This window comes from Macrobrachium rosenbergii, chromosome 21, assembly GCF_040412425.1.
Source record: "Macrobrachium rosenbergii isolate ZJJX-2024 chromosome 21, ASM4041242v1, whole genome shotgun sequence".
NCBI lineage: Eukaryota > Metazoa > Arthropoda > Malacostraca > Decapoda > Palaemonidae > Macrobrachium > Macrobrachium rosenbergii.
Genome location: NC_089761.1, coordinates 48,081,773 through 48,099,272, shown reverse-complemented (window position 1 = coordinate 48,099,272; position 17,500 = coordinate 48,081,773). Strand labels below are relative to the sequence as shown.

Genomic DNA, 17,500 nt, shown 5'->3' with positions numbered 1-17,500 from the left:
ATTTCATTTTTCACTTATTCTTGAAATGACCTTCACCATCAGTGATCGTATGTATTTTCGATTTCAGTGATCTTTTATCCAGTTCATTTATTCTTTATTTCATATAAAAATGGCCTTTCATTCAGTGAATATTCAGGATGACGCATTAAAATTACCTCCATCTAAGCCTAATTCCTCTATCTTTCATCTTATCAAAACCACTTTCATTTAGATTATTTCTGCATCTTACGTATAAGCAATGTTTCCTTCAATCAGTTTTATAATCTAAAAGTAAATGGTTTTTAGTTCAAGCGAGGAAATAAGGCATGGTTTAACATCTAGCGGGAAATGATTCCAAATTGCAGTTATCGTGAGTAAGTGGTTGATGCATCAGGCATCAGAATGACTGATGGCTCGTCAGAGTGACGTTCAATTATATCATTTTTTCTTTGGACGTGAGAGAGAGAGAGAGAGAGAGAGAGAGAGAGAGAGAGAGAGAGAGAGAGAGAGAGAGAGAGAGAGAGACTTCTTCATCACGTAGCGTTGAAGTGACTTCCACTAATTCCTTTTGAGGTGGTATTAATATATTACAATTTAAGATACAATGGTATATTACCAGGGCTCTAACCATCTTAAGTTAAGAGAGGTTAGGTCTGGTCATTAATTGGAAGGGTGACCGAGACATTATTCACGGCTTTGGCCCAGCTGTTGAGGAAGGCATGGAGCTAGCAACCCCACTCCATTAGTCTTGAATATCGGAAGACTACCACCATCTGGTGTCACCCCTTTTAAGTGGGTAAAGGCGTGTGGTGATAAAAGAAAATAATGATATAACTCTTAAGTTAGATTCATGGAATGAGAAGACAGTGAAACTAAGAGTCCAGAGGAATTTGAAGGTAATATAAAATGGAAATCTTACGGAAGACTTCGTAATAATAATGTGTAATGAATGGATGGCTCTTGAAAACATAACAAACAATTGAAAACGAGGCGCGTCAATAACACGAAAGTATAAATGATTGATTGCATGATGCCAGCCCTTCTTAAGCATACAAAAAAAACAAATGTAGAAAACAACAATGGCCCAGAAAAAAAGTGTTACAAAACACCGCAGTAAAAGTACGAATATTTCAAGAGCGTTTCCCCAACCATAAAAGAAGACGTAATGGAAATATTCACGACAGAATACAATGCAAGAATTCCCCCCACCCCTCCTTACGATATTCTAATCTGAAGAAGAAGAAGTGCAAGAAGTCAAGTGTCATGTTATCTTATCGGACTGAAAGGTGTGACGGCGAAATTACACTTGCGGCGAGGAAGAGGTTATAAGATTTTTCCTAATTTTCGCGCGATAACCATCAGGCCGTTGCCGAGGATTTTCTCTCGGCTGTTCGGGAAGTCCGCGCGGCGTTCTTAAGGACGGGATTCTTCTAACCTTTCACATTGCATCGGCGTTTTTCTGCGCATGTTTTGTTGTTATTTTAGTGGCGGGTTCCGTCAGTGTCTTTGTTGCTGTTTTACTCTCATTAATTGGGTCATGTTTTTTGAAGAATAGTTTTATTTCTTTTTTGTTTTACTTAGGTTACTGAACTTAATTGCATTCCATGTGGATTGCTTTCTTGGTTTTTTTTTTATATTTTCAGTTCCACATTTTATTGAGCAATGGCCCCCGTATAATTTTATTCATATGTGATTAATCATGATACTGATACTTACCGTTCTTTTATTTTCTTGTATTTAAAGGTCTTCTTATTAATTATATATTATATTTACTTATTTCACTGTACGCTTATTGTTCGTTTTTTGTCCCATAACAGTGACCCATAAATTTTTAAACATATTATATTTACTTATTTCACTGTACGCTTATTGTTCGTTTTTTGTCCCATAACAGTGACCCATAAATTTTTAAACAATGACCTTTCCTTTCATTTTTGGTCTTTGTGCTTGCAGATGCATCATGCATAAAAATATGCATGTACCTAGTAGTTATGGCAAGATACTTTCACTTAAGTAAGCTGTTGAAAGTAACAGCAATTTCGCCAAATGAAATCTTCCAGTGGGTTTCTCTCTTCTCTCTTATTGTTCCAGAATAACTATACGGATTATAGGATTATTTGTTTTAGGTTATCAATTGCCTGGTCCGCTGGTGTAGTGGTTAGTGTCGTGGCATGCTACTCAGATGTCGCGAGTTCGCGTTCTCTCTCCGGACGATGAAAAACCATTGGCTCTGTATCATGATCACTTACTGCTGCAGTGTTGGGTCTGCGGTGGGAGGTTGAAACCAAAATTCTTTGGAAGCTTGAATTTCAAGTCAGTGTCCCCGTGTGCCTGTTCCGTGTGAATAGTTCATCTACAGAAATAATAATAATAATAATAATAATAATAATAATAATAATTATTATTATTATTATTATTATTATTATTATTATTATTATTATTATTATTATTATTATTATTATTTTCTTCTGGGCAAGGTTTAGGAGTAGTAGAAGGTTTTATCCGTCCATTTTTAAATCCAAATTTACACAAGGAGTGAAGGTGCTCGACCCACAATATTGACACATTGCTCCTACGTAGAGTAATATTGGTTTCATAATGGTACCTTTTCAGTGTGCTGGTGAGACTACGGCCCACAAACCATCCCCACGATGGTGCTCTTTCAGCCATCAGGGCAATAAATGCCATTAGCTTCTGATGACACGAGGAGGTCACTTATTAATCTAATGTCAAGCACTGAGTTTCTTAAGTTTTCTCATTTGTTATTAGATAGTGTACATATTTTTAGTCCTAAAATACACCTGCAGTTCTTTTGTTACTGTATCTTGGATTTCAGAGGCAGTTTAGGTGATCATTATTAGGAAATTGTACATTTGCATTTTCCAGCACTGCTTCTTCAACTCCATTAACGCCAAGCTTTTACCTGTACGTAATGACGATGTCAAAATGTAAGCTAAATTGAAGCGAAATTTGGAAATGTACACATATATCTATCTATCTATCTGTCTATATATATGTGTGTGTGTAAATATGAGTCATTTTGACACGATTGATTTGGTGACAAAATTAGTTTTCATCTCCAATCATGTTTGTCCTTTTTCAAAAAACGTAAAATTATCAATATTCCACAAAAAAACATATGTATATACAGTATATATATACATACATGTGGGTTTTTTGTGAAATGTTGATAATTTTACGTTTTTTGAAGAAAAAGGACAAACTGGATTGGAGATGAAAGCTAATTTTGTCACCAGATCAATCGTGTCAAAGTGAGTCATATTTTTTCTATAGTTCCTAAATCCATATTACGAAAGCTGTTCTGCGGGACAGATTTCATAATTTTTTCAAACTATGTGAAACGCCGTAAATAACAAATGAAAAACGCCAGTCTTTCTCTTAATAAATGTGATCACTTTGCGCTGTGGACTCGTCTTCATTGTAAAAAAAATTTTTTACGAACTCTTCTCTTTCGCAGACACCTGCTGGCAAGGTACGCTGAATTTATTGTTTTTTAATTTAATTGAAAAAAAATTAATAATCACGGGAAGCATTAATAATGGAAGGTTGCCCGGAAAACTGTCTGTCAAATTACAAAGTACTGAAGTGGAGGAAAACGGGAAAACAGAATAGATAGTATTCACGTCTATTTCTTATAGATTTTGTTATAGATTTTTCATTTTTAGTTTCAGTTATTTCTAACCCTTGTTTTAGTGAAAACAAGCCGCTTTAGTTACAACAAACATAAAACTAAATAAAACTAAATAATAGTGGATGAAAAACAGAGAAGGTGTCATTTTACTGAACGCAATATTACTGACCCTTTCACCATAGAAATATCTGCATCATTTTCATTCATTAGTGAGTGTTCAGTAAATACTATAATCATTATTGAAGGTAATACTTCTCATTTATTGCCGTTGATGCAATACCTATTAAGTCCTAATTACATCAGTTATTGAATTACAGTCGTAATATTATATGTATATGTATATATATATATATATATATATATATATATATATATATATATATATGTATGTATATATATAAGTGTGTGTGTACATATTCATCATATCGTTTTAACTTCAAACTATTTACAGCTGGGTATTAACCTTACTTTCTTAGCCTCGTTCATTTACTTTTCTTTTCACACACAAAAAATATCCCAATAAGTGACCATTGAACGGAAACCTTCCGTCACCTTTTGCTTTCAATATGCCACCCCTGGAGGAGGTTGTTTGGTTGAAAATAACGCCACTTAAAGGCACTTGTTGCCACCTGGACCCTTTCATTTTCGCAGGTTAATTGCATTTCCGGTACCGTGAACTTTTGGTGATTTGCATATACTCACTTGCACGCATCAGAGTATATGAATATGTATGTGTGTGTATGTATGTATGTATGAATGTGTGTATATGTGTATGTATATATTATATGTATGTATGTATGTATATATATATATATATATATATATATATATATATATATATATATATATATATAAATATAATACTGAATGAAAAACATAAAAGCAAAATGCTTTTATTATAAATAATTTTATTATGGATTTTTTTTCTCACACTTCTGAAGACAAGTTGAATTGATTATTGTTTATATATATATATATATATATATATATATATATATATATATATATATATATATATATATATATACATACATATATATATATATAATATATATATATATAATTAATAACAGGACCACATTTAGACAGGATGGTAACTAACGGAGATTTATATTCAAAACAACTTACAAGCTTTCCAGGACTGTCTGTCCTTATCGTCTGGTAGCCGTAATTGTATTAATACACAGAACAATTTTGCAAGTGGTCTAGTGTAATATGCATCTATTATGAATGAATGTGTGTATGTATGTGTATGGCTAGAAAAACGAAGGTGATTTATCAAAAATATTGTTTTTCTCTTTATTTTTTTACTTCTTCATTAAATTTCACTGGTAAACTTAATTTTAGATGTGATAAGTAAACTTTTTTTTACTTAAATGCACACTATCTTTTGATGCAACTCGCCGTAATTTTTGTCAGAAATTTTCCAGCCACAAAAATAAAGTCGGAACATGCCGACTGTCCTTCACTCACTTTTTTCCGTAGCCCCAGCGACCTTTCTTTTTAAAACCCACGGTACTCCACCCATCCGACAGTGTGCTTCCTGTTCTTAAAACTTTTTTCGGCAGCAGCATCATCATTATCTCCCGTAGGGGGTTAAGTGCCGTCAGTGCACCTCATGCGATGCACTGTAGGCATTACTTAAGGTTCTTTGCAGCGTGCCTTCGGCCCCTAGCTGCAGCCCCTTTCGTTCCGTTTACTGTACCTCCTTTCAGATTCTCTTTCTACCATCTTACTTTCCAGCCTCTCCCAAAAGTTGATTCACAGTGCAACTGCGAGGTTTTCCTAATGTTACGCCCTTCAAACTTTTTACTGTCAATTTCCGTTTCAGCGCTGAATAACCTCCTGGGTCCCAATGCTTGGCCTTTGTCTTAAATTCTGTATTCAATTCAATCATTATTATTATTATTATTATTATTATTATTATTATTATTATTATTATTATTATTATTATTATTATTATTATTATTATTATTATTGGAACTGTTTATACATTTATATATAATAAATAAAACTTTCTGTAGAAACTTATTCTTTACAAACTTACACAGAACAGGCTGACATTAAGTTAATGAAGAAGCTATTTTACAACGGGTTCATTCAGTAAAGAAATAGATGGATTTATTTCAAAACAGTAGTTTTCACTAAAGAAATAGATGAATCTATTTAAAACAGGGTTATTCACTACAGAAATAGATGAATTTATTTCAAAACTTATTCACTAAAGAAATAGATGAATCTATTTCAAAACTTATTCACTAAAGAAATAGATGAATTTATTTCAAAACAGGTTTATTGAGTAGAGGATTAGATGAGAATAAACCACTACTTAATCGGACTCTCCCAAAATCCCCCATCCACTTTCTAACGTATCCAGCATCTTGCCAACTCAAGACTTCGTTTCTTTCACTCGTAATAAATGTTCCCGGTACAAATTATGTTTCATTGACTAATCATCTCTACTCTCTCTCTCTCTCTCTCTCTCTCTCTCTCTCTCTCTCTCTCTCTCTCTCTCTCTCTCTCTCTCTCATTTCACTCACGTCTGCTCATCAGATGTTTAGGGCGGTGCAGAGGATTCCATCTTACTTTCTTTGATCTCTCTCTCTCTCTCATATATATATATATATATATGTGTGTGTGTGTGTGTATATATTCTCTTATATATATATATATATATATATATATATATATATATATATATATATATATATATATATATATATATATATATATATATATATATATATATATATATATATATATATATGTAATATAGATTATATATATATATATATATATATATATATATATATATATATATATATATATATATATGTGTGTGTGTGTGTGTAATACAGATTTATATATTTAGTATATATATTGTATATGTGTGTGTACTGTATGTGAGTAAGTGCAAACAGCGTTGGTAGATGAGCAGAAACTATAGTGCATTAAAGTGTGTGTATATACATATGTATATATACATATAAATATATGTATATATATATGTGTGTGTGTATACTGCTTGTCTCTTTATGCATGCATTTTTACGTTTGTTTACATATGTGTAAGTGTATATATGCAGAAATGACATTCTCAATACACATCTTCTTGTGTGTATTCTGCAAGTTACAAGTAAACACATGATTGCACTCACCCATTTTCATATAATATAATCAGTAAGCACATGTACATGCATACATACCTATGTATATATATCATAGTTTTGTCTCTGACTTCTTTGCATTGTCAGTAGTCCATAAATGCCCTTTCTAATCGAAGTCCTTTTACTTTGTCAATACCTTACAACCAAAGGGAATTATAAATGATAAATGTATCTACCCTGGCCAGGATTCGAACCTACGCAAGTTGGATTTGTGCAGAGGTGAGTCACTGTCTCTGTATCAAATCCAAAAGGCATATGTTCGAATCCTAGACGGGGTACATGCCCTTAAATATATTTCCCTTTGGATGTGAGTTATTTCAAAGATAGAGGGAATTCGATATTACATGGCATTTCTGACTTTGTATATGAACCTATTTACATCGTCAGAATCACATACACATAAACAAGTATAGCCAGTTCTCAACATAAGTTTGTTTTGCGTGTTTTATGTTTCTTTTTCATTTTTATCATTTTACAAAAAAGAAAATGAAAGAAACAGTTCCCAGCCTCTGACGCACACAAAACAAAATTTCCAACAAACAGGGCCATAACTGTCCATACATGTTCATTATACATATTCATGAATTACTGAAAACCGCAATGGTAAATTTTTGAAAAGCACAAACCTAAATTTTGCCAAACACATTACTCGTATTGTAAATGAACACTACCCAATTGTGCCGCTTTTTCACAAGGGCGAAATCACGCGTCAGATTCACCAGAAATTTTCCTCCCACTCAAAATGGAACAAAACCGTCACTGCTCACCTAATAAGAGGTGAATCCAGCAACAGAAGGCGGAGAACTTTATCCGATTCCGACCCATTTTGGAGCGACGACGACGTCCGAATCGCTTCAGTCGAGCGAGTTGACGGGAATGTGTGAGAGCGTATGAAGAATTTACGAGAATGTATGAATCACCAGTGAAACGCACAACAGAGTAACGCACTGTATCTTTAAAAGTGAGCGATTCGTTCGAACGGAAGGAACTGAGGCCCGCGTGAAGATTCACTCTCACTTTTATAGTCTCTTCCACGTACGCCGAGGGTCGTTCCAGTCTTGAGGAGGAGGAGGAGGAGGAGGAGTGAGGAAAGGGAGGAGGCACTGAGGAAGGCACCCAAAGACGACGAGAGGTTGGGTAAGATCAGGAGGGGAAAGATGCCAGCTGAACTGCTTTGGGGGCGAGAAGGGAGGGGTGGGGGTTAGTTAGGGCGGAGGGTGGGGTGTTTCTGAGGCAAGGCGAGGCCAAAAATGGTAATCGGTCTTTCTTAAGACAGGGAAGGATAGGCTTAAGTTGTTTTACTTTCAGATCGAGATAATATATTGCATATTCCATGTGAGGTGAAGTCACAGTCAATATGTCAGTTCCCTTTTCTCGATTATATTTTATTCATTTTTTTCTTGACCTGCTATTCCGTCAGAACCATAGACAAAAAATCGAAAACCCACCAAGGAGTTTTAATTAATCAAGAAATGAGTCGTTGGCAACCCGCAGACTCACCTGGTGTGACCCAGGGAAACGTCACGACCTCATGTGAGACTGTGAACCCGCCATCTTCTTCTTCTTCTTCTTCTTCTTCTTCTTCTTCTTCTTCTTCTTCTTCTTCTTTCATGATCACATATGTATGAGGTTGGTGGTGGTGGCTGGCAGCGCCCATTTCAAGATTTTCTTCGTCAGGAGATTCTCGGCCGAGACCAGGACCCCTTCCATTACCATCTCGCGGCGTCTCAGTTTCTTAATCGCGGTAATAACAGGAAATTAATGTGTCTCTTACGAAGATGGCGGCCTTGGCGACTTATCTGTGTGTCGTCTTCGTGACACTCGAGATGGATCTTATGTCTCTTTGACTTTTTCAGTTGCTGGTTAGATGGATCCCGGCGGTGGAAAGAACCTGCGGTGACATTTTCGTTCTCTTGAACACTGTTATTCCATGTCCTTAGGCTGGGGCGGGGGTCTCTCTCTCTCTCTCTCTCTCTCTCTCTCTCTCTCTCTCTCTCTCTCTCTCTCTATATATATATATATATATATATATATATATATATATATATATATATATATATATATATATATAATATATATAATGTGTGTTTGTGTGTGTATATATATACATTTATTTTATATATATATATATATATATATATATATATATATATATATATAATATATATATATATATATATATATATATATATATAATATATTTGTGTGTGTGTATACCTTGAAAAAAACACATATATTATATATATATATATATATATATATATATATATATATATATATATATATATATATGTATGTATATATATATATATATATATATATATATATATATATATATATATATAGTGTTTATGGGGATGTGATATATATATAGGCCTATATATATATATATATATATATATATATATATATATATATATATATATATATATATGTATGTATATATATATATATATATATATATATATATATATATATATATATATATATATATATATATATATATATATATATATATATATATATATATATATAGTGTTTGGGGGGGGATGTGCGTGCGTGCACTTATACATGCATGCATATTTAAATATATACGTATTTATATATGCATCCCTTTTCAACTTTAACCCGTTTCCGTACAGAGGCAGGCGCCAGAGAAATAAAAGAATAGTATGCCACATTCATACTTAAACTAATGAATCGTAGATGAAAGTCCTGTGTAGTAGAACTTCCATAACATTAGGCGTTTCCTACACTTAATCTAAAGGCTCTTCAGCAGCACATCGAACCCTCTTACACGCAAACTGCGCCATTCACTCCTATCTTGCAAGACTCGGGCTTCCTAAATGTTAAGACCCTTTCTTGCCAATACCTCCGTCACACCATTTATCCAACTCTTCCTAGGTCTTATTCTCTTTCTTCTAATTCTTTTAAATTAAACTCCAATTCATCAAAACCTAGCTATTTGTAAGACATCATTCCAAGAAAGCCTGTTTTTTTTACATAAGAGAAAATAATCAAATAATATAAACAAGGTCTCTGGGTCTTTACCATGTGTTCCCCGTATGGGGGCAGTGCCGTCAGTGCGCCTTATGCGGTGCACTGTAGGCATTACTTAAGGTTCTTTGCAGCGTCCCTTCGGCCCCTGGCTGCAACCCCTTTCATTCCTTTTACTGAACCTCCATTCATATTCTTTTTCTTCCACTTTACTTTCTACCCTCTCCTAACAATTGTTTCAAAGTGCAGCTGCGAGGTTTTCCTCTGTTACACCTTTCAAACCTTTTACTGTCAATTTCTTTTTCAGCGCTGAATGACCTCATAGGTCCCGGCGCTTGGCCTTAGGCCGAAATTCTATATTCCATTCCATTTACCATGTGTTATGTATAGCTGATTTAAAAGTATAGCATTCAAGCTCTTTTGGTATGTGCTGAATTTTAATGATCATTTGAGATGATTTATTCCTTAAGCTTTTTCGCCAGTGCTGATAATAAAGCTTCTTGAAAATAGTAATGATGCAATGATAAAAGTTAGTCAAATATGTAATGTCAGCTATTTATAGCTGGTGAAGAAGCAGCTATTTCATTGAGGATGATAATAACAGTATAGTGATGATAATGACATCATTAATAGCAATTAATCATTTGTAATTTTCAGTGTAATTATAATTACAACAAAAACTACACCGAATAAACAAAACAGCGATGGAAACAAATGTGAATAAAAGATACGTCAATATTTCTTCCATTTGGCTGACAAGACTCATTTCGCCCACAGGAAGGGAGCGACTCAAGATGATGACGTCGATTCAACACAGCCACACGAGCGATCAGCCCCAAAATGCCAAGGTGTGGGAACCACAAGGTAAGTGAATGTATATACACTGATTGCCTGCCTACCTGTGCGGTTGGATGTAATGGACCAAGTTTCGATAACAAGGTAAGGAGAACACGGATTTTGTGACGAGTGATTTTCTCTCTCTCTCTCTCTCTCTCTCTCTCTCTCTCTCTCTCTCTCTCTCTCTCTCTCTCTCTCTCTCTCTCCTCCTTCTTCTTCTTCTTTGAAAATCTCCGTTTCTCATATCTACCTCCTCTGCCAAGATTTAATTTCAGAAATTATTTTCCTCTTATGTTTTGCATTCATTTTGGTGCCTTATTCCCCCCCTCCCCATTTCCCCTACTCCTGACCCTCTACCCCAAAAACCCACCACCCCAAGGAGACTAGATTTAAATCTAACCTCCTGGCACCAACGAACCCCCAACAAAGTCCGTGATTTAAAATTTTTCCTAATTTTTTTGTTGCTGGTGTGAGAAGTTATCGAGAGCATTTCATAGATATTTTAAATTTCTTTTCACTAGATTCGGTTTGTTTTATGTTTCATTTGGCATAATTGTAGTTTATATTATCAAAATAAGAAGATTAACACCGTTATTGTGATCGGTTTTTTCAGAATTATTGTTGGGAAAATTATATATATATATGTATATATATACGTATACATATATATATATATGTATGTATGTATGTATACTTTTATGTGTGTATATATATATATATATATATATATATATATATATATATATATATATATATATATATATATATATATATATATATATATACATCTATGTAAATGTGTTTTTGCTGTAAACTGTAAATCTTACGTGTGTGGTACGTTGCAGATAATCATTGGGATCTATATTCGTGAGACTCACTACAACAAAAAAAGTTATTATACGAATTAAGACACGGTATATCTTGCACAATCACGAACTGGTTTCGTTGAGTCCTCTATCATTTATTCATATGATATATATATATACATATATATATTATATATATTTATATATATATATATATATATATATATATATATATATATATAAATTTCTGAAATTTATTTCTGTTCTACACGTGATTGTGTGTTGATTATTTATATATATATATATATATATATATATATATATATATATATATATATATATATATATATATATATATATATATATATATAAAGTATTTGGACCGTGCACTGAATTAATCGTATAATACCAACATAAGCATAACAATAACATCTATAATATTGGGGTTTACATTACTTTTTCATTATCGAAGATTACATAGATTTCCATCAGGGCTGGTAAGATTATTTTAGGTGATTCAACTTGGATCTAAATAGCCCATAACCTGAGTGATTTCTCTCTCTCCTCTCTCTCTCTCTCTCTCTCTCTCTCTCTCTGGTGTGCTGATATTTATAAGTCTGTTTTTTTAATCTTTCTCCTTCTATCTAAATATAATTTCAGAAATTATTTTCCTCGTGTCTTTTGCATTTGCATTCATTTGGGTACCTCAGCCCCTCCCCCACCCACCACGAGGCCCAGCACCCCACCCCCGAAAAAGTCCCTGTTATTTCAGTTTTTTATCTCTTCTTTGTCCGTTGCTGGCGTGAGAGGTTATGGAGAGTATTTTATGTAGAACGTATATTTTTAGTTTAATTCAAGTTTTATCTGGCATCATTATCGTTTACCTTATCAAAATGTCACATCGACTTTGAGGAACCAAACAACGTTATTGCGATCAGTTTCTCGGGAATTTTGTTGGAAAATATATATATATATATATATATATATATATATATATATATATATATATATATATATATATATATATATATATATATATATATATATAATAAATAGTATATATTTGTATGTATATATATGTGTGTGTGGGTGTATTATGTATATACAGTATATATATTTATATTTATATATATATATATATATATATATATATATATATATATATATATATATATATATATATATATATAAAAGGGTGTGTGTGTGTGTGTGTGAGTGTATATATAATGAAATTTTGCCGGACACTGTTAACCTCATCGATGTGATACGTTGCAGATAATCGTTAAAATCTATGTTCGTGAGACTCGCTACAACAAAAAGTTATTTTACGAATTAAGACACGTTATATCTTGGGCAATCACGAACTGGTTTCGTTGAGTCTCCGACCATATATTCATATAAAATATATACGTACCAGTTACGTCTTATTTGTATATGACCCCAATATAAAGCATTTGGACTGTACACTGGGTTAGTCCGTGGTAGAACACTTCAGCTTAATCGTATAACATCAGCAACAAGAAACAATAGCAACTGCGATATTGGGGTTTATATTACTTTTCATTATCGAAGGTTACATAGAACTGCATCAGGGTCGGTGAGGTACTTTAGGTGATTCAATCACGGTTCATACAGTTTGATCTGAATCACTACTAACCTGAGTGCTTGCTCTCTCTCTCTCTCTCTCTCTCTCTCTCTCTCTCTCTCTCTCTCTCTCTCTCTCTCTCTCTCTCTCTCTCTCTCAAGAAGTTAGTCATTTGAATCTATTACCTCTCGTCACCGACATCTGGCGGTTATGTATAGAAACAGTTCTTGAAACAAGACGTCACCGGCTTTTTTTATGAGAACAAACTTTACGGTATAGAATTTCGTTGATCAGTCTATATATTTATAATAATAATGAGAAGACACGAGAAGGAAGTGAAAAAGGATCTAAGACACAAAATCTCATTAACAATAATCACTCTCAACACTTCACAAGCGGAATGGTCTCATAAAGTATGCTCGATCCCTAGATAAATTATAATATGCTTTTAAAAGCACCCTCTTTTTTTTCTTCAATTTTTTTTTTTATTTGGGAAGAGATTTTATTTATTAACTGTATTTAGCATAAAAAAAAATAAATGGAATCATTTACACCGGAGTAAATCATCTTTTTCGGCATTCTAATCTTTTTAGAACACCGATAATAGATTAACGCGAATGGAATATAGGTTACCTGTATGGAATGCTTTATGTTGTAGAGGGGTTTCTGTACGAGACGCTCATCCATGATTCTATAGTTATGTGACGAATACAACATTACTTTACTGTCGTAAAGTAATTCTTTGGAGTCACCCCCACTTAGGGAAGGCAGTTTACAGTTCCAAGAAAAAAATGTACAGAACCAAATATGATTGTTGTAAGACCACTGCGTTTTTTTTTTTCTTTAATTTTACTTCATCATACACTTTTGCAATCCTTGCTTGACATGATAATGTATAATTGAACTTCCACACGTGAAAAGCAAGAGAGAGAGAGAGAGAGAGAGAGAGAGAGAGAAAGTCTCCGTTCGACTAGCAAAACCTGCCCCACGGCAAAAAAAAAAAAAAACTAAGCGATAATTATGACGAAAGCCTAAAATTTCAAGGGTCAGGTATCGGCTTTGCATGAAATACAGAAATATGCAGGAAATAAAAAAATCGGGACCAAAGAAATAAATGATATGTAAAACTTATAAAGAATGTCTAAATATCGATTATGCATGAGAATATGTGGTGAAACCCCACAAGGGAAGATAGAGTAATAAATTCTTAGAAAGATTTCTGGTGGGATGAGAATGCATTAATCTAGATCTGTTTATAATGAAGAGAAAAATTCTCAGGGTTTTAAATGGATTGTCTGCGCTGAAATGCATGAAGGAATATGTCAGTAATGAAAGGAGGGTAGAAATAAAGTGCAACAGAAAGCTATTGAAAAAGTATATGAGGGAAAATAACATAGTGTCTTGCAGTCTCCTAAAGGATGATATAGAAGAGGAAAAAAAAAGTATTTTCAAGGCGCATTTTAAATTGATGCTGTAAAGGAGAGAAATTAAAAAAACATTGTAAATTATATAACTGTATATAATGAGTTACACTTTATATGTGAATAATAATCAAAATAAGTGCTGTGCTTATATATATATATATATATATATATATATATATATATATATATATATATATATATATATATATATATATATATATATATATATATATATATATATATATATATACATGTGTTATGTATATATAATATACACACACATATACACGTGTGTGTGTGTGTGTATGTTGTGTGAAGGAGGGAGTATTTAAAGAGAAATGAAGACGTGGAAGAGAAAAACAACCCGCTCTGTGCTAACGATGAACGAGGAAGATAACGAAGACAATGGCTGCGCTGTGCTGATCGGACCGAGACAAAGAAAGAAAGCGAAAATGAGAAAACGTGCGACGGCTGATAAAGAGAGAGAGAGACACACAAGGGACAGAATTTCCAAACAGCCTTAGGAAAGCCAGGAGACTTTGCCTGAAAGTGAATGATTAATGGTATCGATAAGGTTGATTTTTTTATATTAAAAATTATAGTCTGTTTGATAATGATAGTTGCACTTGTAATATGATTATGATTGAATGATAGTGTTAACAGGGATTTTAATTTTATTATGATTATCTGTCATGAAAGTTGGACCAAAGCTTTTATGGCGGGGGCAATTATCATCAAATGCCAATTGTTGTCATTGATATTGACAAAAATGGTTAAGACAAATCTCTTTTGGGATTTGAAGCGTTTACCGGTGATTTGCCCGGCCAACACTATTTCCACTCATTCACAGAGTGCACAATAGGAGTGGAAATAGATATGCTACTGTATATACTTTGCAGTCATTGCTGGCCTACTCTATTTATTTATTTGGTTTTACACACACACACCCCCCCCCCACCAGCAGTGGGTAGGCATTCAGTTTTAGTCCCCAAAGACAATGAGGTGGATTGTGCATTTCAAACTGGCAGTCACCCCTTTAAGTGATTTCTAGTTTATGTTGCTTGCTTACTCACCTGGAAATCTTTTTTTCCAAGCGAGCTTGCCTGTTTACTCACCTGGAAATTTTTTTCCAGGCCAGCTTGCCTACTTACTCAATGGAAATTTTTTTTCCAGGCGAGCTTGCCTGCTTACTCACCTGGAAATTTTTTTCCAGGCAAGGTTGCCCGCTTGCTCGCTCTGAAATTTTTTCCAGGCGCAGTTGCTTGCTTGCTCACCTGGAAAAATTTTTCTTAGGAGAGGTTACCTGCTTACTCACCTGGAACTTTTTTTCTAGGCGAGCTTGCCTGCTTACTCACCTGGAAATTTTTTTCCAAACAAGATCGCCTGCTCACTCACCTGGAAATTTTTTCCAGGCGAGGTTGCCTGCCTGCTCACCTGGAAATTTTTTTCCAGGAGAGGTTGCCTGTTTACTGACCTGGAAAAATTTTTCCCAGGCGAGGTTGCTTGCTTACTAACCTGGAAATTTTTTTACAACGCGGTCACCTGCATACTCTCCTGAAATTTTTTTTCCAGAAGAGGTTGCCTGCTTACTCACCTGGAAAATTGTTTTCCAGGCTTGGTTGCCTGCTTAGAATGCAGGGACAATTATATTATGATTGCTGTTTTCATTATCGCATTTTGCTTTATGTTACGATATTATAGATATTAAAATGATCTATATTTACTATATTATGATATCTTTCCTCATCATCTACATCCAATACCTTATTTAATATCAATCAAATTCTTGTGCCTTTGAAAAGGTACAATCTTTTGTTGTTCTGTTTCTTGTGTATTCATTTCTACTGTGCCCTTTTCTTGTCAGGTTTTATATACTCACTCTTCTGAGCGTTTGCCTCTCTGTTCATCTGTATGTCTGTCTGTCTACAGGATATCTCAAAAATTCGAAGAATGAGTTGCTTGAAATTCTGTGCTGGGGCTGGCGACAGGGCCAAGGAAGAGACGGTTAAATTTTGAGATGGATCAAAGAGCCTTTGGAGTTGAGAATGAATTCCTTTGCCGCTGGTGGACATACTTGCTCTGGATTTTGCTTTTTAGTTTTCTTTAAGAGAAAACTACTGAGATGGCTATTTGTCTGTCCGTCCGCCTTCAAGTCTTAAAAACTACTGAGACTAGAGGGCTGCAAATTGGTATGTTGATCATCCACCCCCCAATCATCAAACATACCAAATTGCAGCCCTCTAGCCTCAGAGGTTTTTTTTATTTTATTTAAGGTTAAATTTAGCCATGATCGTGCGTCTGGCACGCTGTAGGTGCCAACAACCATGCCACCACCGGGCCGTAGCTGAGAGTTTCATACAGCATTATACGCTCTGCTGAAAACTCGATTGCACCGATGAAACTTCGGCGCATTTTTACTTGTTTGTATTCTTAGCAAACTTCTCATTGATATGATCAATTTTAGCCTAGTAAATTTTTAAGCTGTGCAGGTCCCGTTACAAGATTTTCACGAAAGTTTTCGTAAAAATTTTGTTTTTTTTACCTCATTACTGTGTAAATTATACAGATCTCGAAATATCTAACAAAATTGATTTATATGTGTTTAAGGCTTAAAGTTTTTTCTGCAAAGGCGGTTCGATATTAATCATAAAGGCGCAAAATACAAATTATATATACACACACACATTATATATATATATATATATATATATATATATATATATATATATATATATATATATATATATATATATATATATATATATATACACACACACACTACTTACTACCAATTGAGGACACACACATGCACTCTTATGTGTGCATATACAGTATGTATATATATATATATATATATATATATACATACACACATATAAAACCAATATATTCACTCGTATGTTTATGTGTATGTATATATATATATGTGTGTATGTACATATATATATATATATATATATATATATATATATATATATATATATATATATATATATATATATATATATATATATATATATATATATATATATATATATATATATATATATATAT

At 33.5% G+C, this 17,500-nt stretch overlaps 2 protein-coding genes across 3 annotated transcripts in view; one reads left to right on the top strand and one right to left on the bottom strand.

Moving 5' to 3' along the window:
* The window catches only part of LOC136850158 (uncharacterized), a 42,511-nt gene extending 34,538 nt beyond the window's left edge, over positions 1-7,973 (bottom strand). The window contains exon 1 of the mRNA XM_067123777.1: positions 7,565-7,973. Within this exon, the coding sequence (XP_066979878.1) occupies positions 7,565-7,622 (58 nt within the window). The 5' untranslated portion in view covers positions 7,623-7,973. The remainder of the gene's footprint in view (positions 1-7,564) is intronic.
* The window catches only part of Uba4 (Ubiquitin-like activating enzyme 4), a 140,392-nt gene that overhangs the window by 103,118 nt on the left and 19,774 nt on the right, over positions 1-17,500 (top strand). Inside the window, exon 2 of one of the 2 annotated variants that reach the window (XM_067123778.1) lies at positions 10,572-10,658. In XM_067123778.1, coding sequence (XP_066979879.1) covers positions 10,635-10,658 — 24 coding nt within the window. In that variant the 5' untranslated portion in view covers positions 10,572-10,634. Of the gene's footprint in view, positions 1-10,571; positions 10,659-10,710; positions 10,734-17,500 lie in introns of those variants that run through there. The other variant, XM_067123782.1, reaches the window with a different exon arrangement.